Genomic DNA, 10,179 nt, shown 5'->3' with positions numbered 1-10,179 from the left:
ATTAATTCGTTCTTGGTGCAGTTGTGAATTGGTCTAATCACTCTGGAGAATAATTTGAAACTATGCTGAAAGGGTTTTAAAACTGTGCATACTCTCGAACTCAGCAACACTGATACTAAATCTTACTAAAGATAAAGGAAAATGACATATACAAAATGTTTAAATGTATAAAAACATTTTTAGCAGATCTTTTTGTGATGGCAAAGAATTGGAACTTGGGGAGATGATCATAATGGGAATGGATGAACAGACTGTGGAATATCATTGTGATGGAACACTATTGTGCAATAAAAAATGGTGGGGAATGCTTACATAAAAAAATGTGGGAAGACCTATGTGAATTGATGTAATATGAAATGATCAGAATTACAATAAATAGCAACATCATGATGATCACAATGTACCAGTTCAATCATTCTAATCAATACAATGATCCAAGACAATTGCAAAGAACTCTTAATAAAAAATGATATTCATCTCCAGAAACAGAACTGAAGACTGTTTTTTTGCAACAGGAATAATATGGAAATGCTTTGCATGATTTCATATTTATAATTGATATCACATTGGTTGCATTCTCGTTAGGAAGAGAAGGGGTGAGAAGGAGGGAGAGAATTCAAAACTCAAATTTAAAAAAAAAATGAATGTTAAAAATAAACTATTAAAAGTATTTTTTAAAAATAAGAAACATATAAGAAACAGAAAGATTCATATGGAATGAAGAATCCAGAATAAAATCTGCTATGTTTCAAGTAAATTCCAAAAAACATGTTTAGTAATCATCATCTCAGACAAAGCAATATCAGGTTGTTGTATAAATCAAACAGGATTAATGCATTTAAAATACATTGTGATGATAAAAATGATAATATTTATATAGCACTCATTATATGCCAGGAAATGTGCTAAATGCTTTACAATTATTATCTCATTCAATTCTCACAATAACTGTGAGAAGTAGGTGCTATGATTATCCCCTTTTTTTTTTACAGATGAGGAAATTGAGGCAAAAGCTAAGTGATTTGCTCAAGATCAGAAAGCTAGTAACTGTGTAAGATCAGGTTCAAACTAAGTCTTCCTAACTCCAAACCCAAAGCACTACTCTTTATGGCAACTGGCACACACACACACAAAAATCCAACCCAACAACAACAAAGCAAAAAAATAAAAAAAGAACTATGATATAAAAATAAAACATTATAACTCTCATCCATTTTACAGAACCACAGCATTTCAGAATTGGAAGGAATGTTTAGTATGGGGATATCAGGGGTTTTCTTTTTTTTATTTTGAACTTCAACAACAACAAAAAGAATTTTCATACACATAGTAGTGAATAAAAGAAAAATTCATAGGAAACTGAACCTACATATTATATGGCTTCCTTTAATAAATATATGTATGTGTATGTATTTTGTGTGTTATAAATTATAAATATTACTTTTTAAAAGTATGTTTATCTGTGCTTCCCTCTGGATTTCCTTTTGTTATCATCTACGAATTTTTAAAAAGTTTCAATGTTCCCCTTTCTTGGCTATTGATGGAATACAGATTCTTTGTATACATAATTTGCCATTGTTTTAGTAAAGTTAAGTCATTCAAAGTTGTTTTTTCCTATTACGTTGTTGTCTTTGTATAAATTAGAATTGGCTTACTTCACTCTGTGTCAGTTTATATTTCTTAGGATTCTCTGAAAAAATATTTCATCATTTCTTACAATGGAATAATATTACATTAATACATCTAACAAGGCTTTTCCCCAGGGCACTGACATTCAAGGAAAATAGCTTCCTTTGAAGGGGTGCCATCTTGGTAATGTCCTGGTGCCTCACCTCCTATCCTCTGACTTATATTGTTCACTCATAGTTCTTTTACCATGGCACAATATTTGTTGGGTTGCCTTCTCTTACAACTCCTACATATACCCCTCTCCCAGACTGGCAAGAATCAAAAAGCTTTAACTCCTAAGTAATTGTGTCTGAAATCTGCCTGTTGTAGGTGCCTATCCCCTCATTCCTATTTTCATCCTCAATATGGGCTTTACTTAAAATAATTAGCAGTATCTATCTAAAACCTATAGCAAGCATTATTTGTAATGGAAAGAACAGAGGTGAAACAAGAATGTCCATTATTACCACTATTATTAAAAATTATTCTAGAAATGTTGGCTTTAGCAATTGTTTCTCTTCTCCTCCCCCTTTGAGTCTGTCTTGTTTCTCTTCTAAAATTCTCCTCTGTAGCTTCATTAACATTGAATATTAGATGTAAAAATACCTCAGAAGTCAAATTGGTATTTGAACTATGCAATTCACCTAAATGATCATTTAGCCTTTGTTTTTTAAGACTTTCTGTGCAGATGAATCTATGACATAGAGTTCATTTCACTTTGGGATAACCCTAATTGTTGGAAAAACCCCAGATTTGGACTAATAATTGATATTAAGAAAACAGGTGCGTCACCAGCCAGCTATCCATATGTGGAACCATCAGTTACAGCAAATGGAGAAGTTTTGAATGCTATGGATAAATTCATTTATCTTGGCAGTATTTTTTCCAGGGATGTACACATAGACACACTTATTGCCAGAGTTAGCTCAGCATTTGGGAAACTCTGAGGGAAAGCATTGGAGGGGAGAGGTATTATAGTGACTACCAAACTGAAAGTCTACAGAGCCATTATGCTGATTTCATTGTTACATGACTCTGAAATCTGGACAGTGTACCAGTGCCATGACAGGAAACAGAATTGCTTCCATTTGAATTGTCTTAGGAAACAAAACTTCTAAGCACTCAAACTCTACTACAGAAAACATAACGGTGGGCTGGCCACATTGTTTGAATGCTTATATGCTTGCCAAAAGATTATTTTATAGAGAATTTATAAAGGGCAAGTCACCAAGCAGTCAGAAAAAGAGGTGCAAAGCTCCTCTCAAGGTCTCTCTTAAGAACTTTAGAATTGATTGTATAACATGGGAAACACTGGCACAGGATGGCCCAGCATGGTGTGCTCTCATCAAAGAACTGAACAGAATTGAATTAGCTCAGAAGAAACAAATAGATGGAGAGCAGTTGACTAACATTAGCCCTATATCTTCTATATAATAATCTAAATAAACTAAGTCAGAACATTTCTCTGATCTACTAATTTAGTAACCATAACTTAAAATATAAATAAAGCTAGTCTAACATGACCTAGTCTTATTGAAGCTATGTTGACTGTTAGTAATCCCTAATTCCCTTCTTAGAGGTCCACAATTTAGAATTTCATCTTAAGACTGTTTTCAAGGAGTGGCTTTGATCTGATTCTGTCTATGGCAATGATGGGGGAGGAAGATCATAGCTGTATTTTTATGGATCTACTCATGAGATAATTGGATGGTCCTGGAAACAGTTTGAAAACTATCTTCTTTAATAGTACTTTATGTCCTTATCCCAACACTTGAAGTGAATGTCTTAATAAAAGCTTAATTATAAAGATGGAGACCATTTATATATTTATAATTATTTGGGTAAGAGATGTCAAGGTCCTGAACTAGGGTGATAGTTGTGTGAGTTGAGAAGCTGGTGTGAATGAATAATGCTGTGGAAGTAGAATAGACAAGATTTGGGTTATGAGAAAAAGCAGAGGGGGATTAATTAGGCGGTGGACCCTAGGCTTTCTAAACCCTGCTCTTGTCCAGTAACTACCACACACCCAGCATATTTGTCTGGTTATATCTACTATTCTTCTGCCTACTTACCTGTCCTCAGCAGAGTCTCTGTCCCATGAAATAGAGAGAGCCTTGAATTATGGATGAGAGATACAAAATTAGGCTTTGGTGAGGAAGAGGAAATCAGTGTTAAATCATTGCAAAGTTTTTTTGGCCAGGCTATAGTATTCCCTGCTAACCTTCCTCTATCAATCATGTGTACTTAGAGGCCTGCTTTATTGCCTTCAGTAACAAGATAGGCAGGCCCTGATTCCTAGAACTAAAGTTATACTAAAAGATCTGAGAATAAGGCCAACAGGAAATAAGGCACCTCAAGGGTGAAGAATGGGGCCAATGTAGGTAAGGTTGGGATGGGGAAAGTATTAGGAAAGAGAGTTGATCTATCAGTCTCTCAATCATCCTCTTCCTGTGGGCAGTGCCTTTTTAACAAGGGTGCTTGAGTTCTTCCCCACTTCCTCCATGATACAGGATCAACATAAAAGCAGGTGGCTCAGAGTAGCAACCTGTTCCAGACCCCTGAAGCAGCCAAAATGATGTCTCTGCTCCCTCTGCTCCTGCTTGGCATTGTGTTCCCAGCCACTCAGGCCATACAATTCAAGAAATGTGAATTGTCCCAGATATTTAAGGAAGAAGGCATGGACAAATATTTTCCTCTGCCTGAATGTGAGTTCTCTTTACCCTTGCTCTGTCTCTAACACTGTCACTTAAAAATCTTTTTAGCATTGTTCCCTCTTCCCCTTTCTTTCCCCCTTCTTTTTTCCTCTTCCTATCAATTAGTCCCCTCTTCCCTCTTTTCTTTCTGCTCCTCTTTTTCTCTGAACTCTAGAAATGCAGTTGTAGAGCCAACTAATCTAACTCCCAAATCATGAATCTTTTGCAAATCATCACAAATATGCCTATTATTTAATTAGATTTCTCCTTTCTCCTCTCCTCCTTGCTTCTCCTGTCACTTTCTTTTTGAATCATAATGGAATCATGATTTCCATTATGTTCTGTAGTTATTCTAACTATAGAATTATAATTGAAATGGGCTATCAAAAGCCATATAACCTAATTGTTTAAATCATGACTTGTCTACAAATGGCTACCTTGAAAATTGTCAATGATGACCCTATTAATTAATTTCCTTCTCTTTCCTTTTTTCCTTGTCTTCTCCTGTCTGTCTTCTACCTATTCTTCTTCTCCATCTCTTTTTTCTTCCTCTTTTCTTTCTTTCTTTTTATACTCTAGTATTTTCATTTACAAGCAGTTTTCTAATTACCTCTCTTTTTCCCTCCTTTTCTCCTTTTCCTTCCTCTCTCCTCTTTTCAAATCATATACTTGCAGATCTTCTATTCAAAATCCTACCTAGATTTTTTTAATCCACCTATTAATCATTCACTTTCCTCTGCTTATTTCTTCTCTCACTCTCTTCCTTCCTCTTCTCTGTCCATTCTCTCATCTCTGTGTATACTTTTCTCCTGATCTCTGTGGTCCTTTGGTTCTCTCCCTTTCTTTCCCCTCCCACCACCTACTCAGTAACTTTAATTAGTCTGGGGGCCTTCAAGTCCTATCCCTATCCAACCTAGAGGGCTGTTTAACCTCTCTCCCTTTATTTCCTTTAGTGATTTGTACTATCTTCCATATCAGTGGTTTTGAAACTGAAACTAAAGTCAATAATAAGGGCCATCAAGAATATGGAATATTTCAGATCAGCAACAATGGCTGGTGTGCTGAAAAGGAGGAAGATATAACAAAAAGTGTTTGTGGCATTCTTTGCACCAGTGAGTAATTTCACACCTTTTCTTTTTAATTCCTTTTCTTTGAGCTGTTTTGGAGGTATTCTCTTTTGCATCATTACTCATAAGGCTATTGGGCTTTAGTTGTGGGCATTGAATGGACAATCTTTACATTGGCATTGTAATGTGTAATATTAAAAATATAACTACATTTTTCCTAGCTGAGATCTCAAGATTCAGGGCAAGCAAAAAGAACTAGTCAGAAACTTGGGAGCTAACATGTTTCATTTCTGGGTGACATTGGGTCCTCAGGCTGAGCTCTCTCCCCCTGAAAAGGTCTCCAAGTATTTTCTTTTCCCAAAGAGGCTATGCTCCCTATATAGGAACAAGAGATCAAACAAAATCTCAAGTCAGCACCAGTATTGTGTTAGGGATAGCTCCAGCTGGGAGTATTCCAGTTCCATTTACAGTAATGAGGGAACTTGGGGAGGTCTCATTTTTCTGAGCAACACTCTTTAATTCCCATCTTCTTCCCTAATGCCAGAACTCCTGGATGATGACATTACTGATGACATTGCATGTGCCAAGAAGATCTTACAGCTACCTAAAAGACTTGATCACTGGTAAAACATATATTTATCCCTTACCTGCCTTAAATAGTTCCCTTACTCTGGCCCCAGATCTCCCAGCCTTGGTATCCAAAAGAAATATAATATAATACTCTAGTTCTTATCTATTCATCCTAGCTTTCATCCATCAAATCTTCTGGCATGGATTCCCCAACACAAAGCTGAGAATCAGTTTTCTCTCCACATGGCTTCTTCCATTTCTGTATTTATACCTCCACCCTTATTCTCCTTTCTTACTCTCAGAAATTGACCCTAACACAAAACTGAGTATCAATCATCATCCTACTGTCCTCTGTAATTCCAGAATATCCTTGGGCAGTGGTTCAAAGGCTTGTCAGTGACAGAACACATTTAGATGCTATATTTTATAATTGGTCTGGAAAGACCTCCATTGAGCTCCATCCCACTTTCTCTTTCCACCTTTTATCCAAGTGTTGGGTCAAGATAAAACCACATCCACAAGCTTCCTCTGCCCTCATTCTTGCCCTGGACCAAGGCTGCTAACCAGGTTGGCTTCTTTATTTCCTTTCTTAGGAAGTCTCATAAAACATTCTGCCTTAAGGACCTGGATCAGTGGAACTGTTAACCCAATATTGTTCTCAATGCCCCTCCCTTATTTCTTCTTCTGGAACCTTTCCCTTGGATTGAATGACTCCAAGCTGCTTGCTCTAAGACTCTTCTGCCCCCCTTCCCAGCATGGAATGACATCATGGGCACCACTATCGGCATTGTATTCTAGGACAAGGAGCTGCTACTTCAGTGGACTCTCACCTTGCTCAGTGTTCTCCTGAGACCATTTCCTCTATACCAACTAGGGATACTTCACTATCTGTCTTGAATAAAAAAGTATATCTCTGAGAGGTTGTATATGTTTACTGAAGGAATGGATCTCAGGCAGAGGGAGAGAAACAGGGTGGAAGGGTGGGTATATATTGCCTCTAATCTATTATTTTGTGTCTCTGTTAAGTAAGGAGAAATATAAAGAACTACAACTGTAATAAGAAAGATGGAGATTTTAGAACTCTCTATTAGAGCTACAAGATGAGGGAGTGAACTATTAAAGGAGTGAACAGATTAAAGAACACTTTATGATAATGTACCAGTCAGCATTAGAAGCCATTGTAAAGTATATGTCATGTTCTTGCTGTCTCTCCCATTCTTAGAGCAGCAGATATGTCTTGCTTTTACCCTTTTCTGTTCATTTTCTTATATTTGCCTTTCAAATGAACAGGTTAAATCAAGTTGAGAGTGATCAACACGCCTCAAACCGGTCAGTGAGATAGAGGAATGTCTACCCAAGCAGAAATGAGAAGAGGAAACATAACAGACAGTGAGAGATAAACAGTGAAAATGACAAGAGTCAGGAAATAGAGGCTCTTTTTCACAGGAAGGAACAGCAAAAAGGCCAATGTCATTGGTTCGTGGAATGTATTAGACAGGAGTTAAGGTATAAGAAAAGTGGAAAAGTAGAAAGGGGCCCGAGTATAAAAGCCAAACATTTAATTCTCAAAGTAGTATGAATCCATTCTGAAGATAATTGTATAAGGGGTGACCTGATCAGACTTGCACTTTAGGATAACTTTGACAGCTAACTGGAAAATAGACCAGAGAGAGTAGGAAAGACTTGAGAACAATCAAAAAGCTATTGTAATCTGAGATGATGAGATCCTGCACCAGGGTAGTGGCAAGTGTCCACAGGATAGAAGCAGGGTGGATTTGTTAGACAAGTTCTAAAGGTAAAATTGATGGGTCATGGCATTGGATATGGAGGAAGGGTTAAAGATAGTGAAGAGTCAAGGATGATGAGACTTTGGCTGTGAATCTGTGCAACTGAGAGAATAGTGCTCTTCTTAACAGTATTAGGGAAATTCAGAAGAGGGAAGAGTTTGAGGGAAAAGGAAAATGATTTTAGTTATGAATATGTTGAGTTTAAGATAAATATGAGACACCTAGTTTGAGACATCCAAAAGCAATCTGAGATGAGAAACTGAAGTCAGCAGAAAAGTTAGAGCTAGATAAGTAGATCTGAGAACTATTAGCATAAAGATTATAACAGAACCCATATTCATTGATAAGGTCACCAAAAAAAGTCAAGAGAATAGGGCAGAGGGCATGATTATCATGATTCATCCTAAATGAAGATGCAGCAATAGACTTCAAGAAGGAATAATCAGATGGGAGAAAACTAGGAGAGAATAGGATCATAGAAATCCAGAAAATTATTGTTAACAGAATTGTCATAGGATAAGTCTCAAATCCTCTCAATCCTTAGATTGAGAAAATCCTCAAAGTCTCAATCCTTAGACTGATAAACGGCCATCTGATTAGGCATAAAGAGATCACTGGTAAATTTGGAGAGAGCAGTTTCAATTGAACAATGAAATCAGAATCCAGACTATAGAGAATTAAGAATAATGTGAGGGAAAAGGAAAGGCATTTAGCCACAAAAGAGGGGAGAAATATGGGATGATATGTGTAAGGATGAACGGATTATCTCAGGGTTTTTTGAGAATGGCATGCTTATAGGTAATAAAGAACCATAGAAAATACAAAGAGAAATTTTTAAAAAGTGATTGGAGATAGAAGGGCACTGGCACAATCTGATGAAGATGGGATGGAATGGGATCATTTGTGCATGACAATGGGTTTGTTTTGGCAAGGAGAAGGATAACCTGGTCATTATGTTATAGGAATGAGAGCAGAAATAGTTGAAGAAAGCATCTGTGAGATATAAGTTAAGGAGGAAAAGAAAAGAGGAAAGTATAAGAAAATGACTTTAATTTTTTTTCAGGTAATATGAGTCAAGATTCTCAGTTGATTGCTTGGGATGAAGGGAACCAATGATGATTAATATGACATCATCTTAAGTATGAGGGACTATATTTAACTTATAACGTTATACCTTAACAATTATTTTAAACAAATTTCTTTTGAACACTTTATTATATATATTATTAAAATGTTATGTTGATGCTCTCTTCTTTTTAAATATTTCTATTACTGAATACTATCTTCCTTTTTCTTATCCACAAATAGAAGCTTTCTCTTGTAACAAGTATAGTCATCAATACCTTAACACAACCTCAAAACCATGACTCATCTTGCATTTCTAGTCCAATGCATCTGTTCCCAATGAGTTCTGTTAATATCCTGAAGAGAAAATATTTTCTCTTCCCATTGCTCATTCTATCATTCTCCATAAGAAATGGAGAATAATAAATTCTGAAAATTCCCAAGTAAAAAAAAAATCTAATCCAGTGAATAATTTGAGGGCCCCTTTTAGAGAATTCACTGTATACTACAAAACCTGGCTGGGACTGTAATTTTTATTGAGTCAATCTACTGGAAATTATATTTTTAAAAATTCATATTTACCTAGTTCACAGCACCATCTCACCTTAGAGAGCAGAGAAAAATCCCTTGTGATAGAAGTTTACAGCTTGAATTCTAACTCTGAATATCCTAACAGTAACCTAACTGCAATTCAGACACTTTGAAGAAGACCATTAGTTGTTATGACATTGTGCTTAATTGTGCTTGTTGTGTTTAAGAATCTAAAGGCCAGAAGCAACTTCAGGTAAAGTGAATACATATGTTCCTTTTGAGAATCACTTCCAAGAAACCACCTTATTCAACCAAGTGGTGTGGACTTCTTCCTTAGTTCATACACAAACTGTTTAAGTCTGATTGGATTGATATAGTTAACATAATTAGCACTTTTTTGGCTCAGTCACATTAACATTTTGAGCATAATTTTTATACAAATTTCCTGGTATTGAATTAATTGAATATGAATTCACAGACTTCAGAAATAATCCCATACTAAAAGTTGTCAGCAACTTCTACTCAGTTTTTCTTGAGTACATGAAAAAATCCCTCAGATAGACTGAATCACACTAATTATTCCTCAGATAATTTTTTTAATTCTTCTTAAGATCAGGTATATTTGAAATAGAAAACAAGAATAAAGTAAACAAATATAGCAAAGCAAGATGTTCAGAATTTAGTTGGCACCATTAGCAATGATCTCAGGACCTATGCCAACTCTTCTAGGTATTTAACATTTTCTCCTTCTTCCTTTCACTTAACAATTACCAGATCCAAGAAATGACCATTTTCCCT

General features: G+C 35.9%; 1 protein-coding gene across 1 annotated transcript; it reads left to right on the top strand.

Moving 5' to 3' along the window:
* Nucleotides 1–4,240: 4,240 nt before the first annotated feature.
* LALBA (lactalbumin alpha) lies at nucleotides 4,241–6,643 on the top strand. Its single transcript, XM_074267640.1, has 4 exons — nucleotides 4,241–4,373; nucleotides 5,315–5,473; nucleotides 5,973–6,051; nucleotides 6,592–6,643. The coding sequence occupies exons 1-4, from the start codon at nucleotides 4,241–4,243 to the stop codon at nucleotides 6,641–6,643; spliced, it is 423 nt and encodes a 140-aa protein (XP_074123741.1).
* Nucleotides 6,644–10,179: the final 3,536 nt, after the last annotated feature.

The sequence above is a fragment of the Sminthopsis crassicaudata genome, chromosome 5, assembly GCF_048593235.1.
Source record: "Sminthopsis crassicaudata isolate SCR6 chromosome 5, ASM4859323v1, whole genome shotgun sequence".
NCBI classification, from domain to species: Eukaryota; Metazoa; Chordata; class Mammalia; order Dasyuromorphia; family Dasyuridae; genus Sminthopsis; species Sminthopsis crassicaudata.
This window is presented reverse-complemented; position numbering and strand designations above follow the sequence as displayed.

What these genes read in the sequence shown, in the direction of transcription:
- LALBA (XM_074267640.1), top strand. Translation starts at nt 4,241, where the DNA reads ATGATGTCTCTGCTCCCTCTGCTCCTGCTTGGCATTGTGTTCCCAGCC. An exon ending in TTGTGGCATTCTTTGCACCA is followed by an intron (nt 5,474 to 5,972) that starts GTGAGTAATTTC and finishes CCCTAATGCCAG; the next exon opens with AACTCCTGGATGATGACATT. An exon ending in CCTAAAAGACTTGATCACTG is followed by an intron (nt 6,052 to 6,591) that starts GTAAAACATATA and finishes TTCCTTTCTTAG; the next exon opens with GAAGTCTCATAAAACATTCT.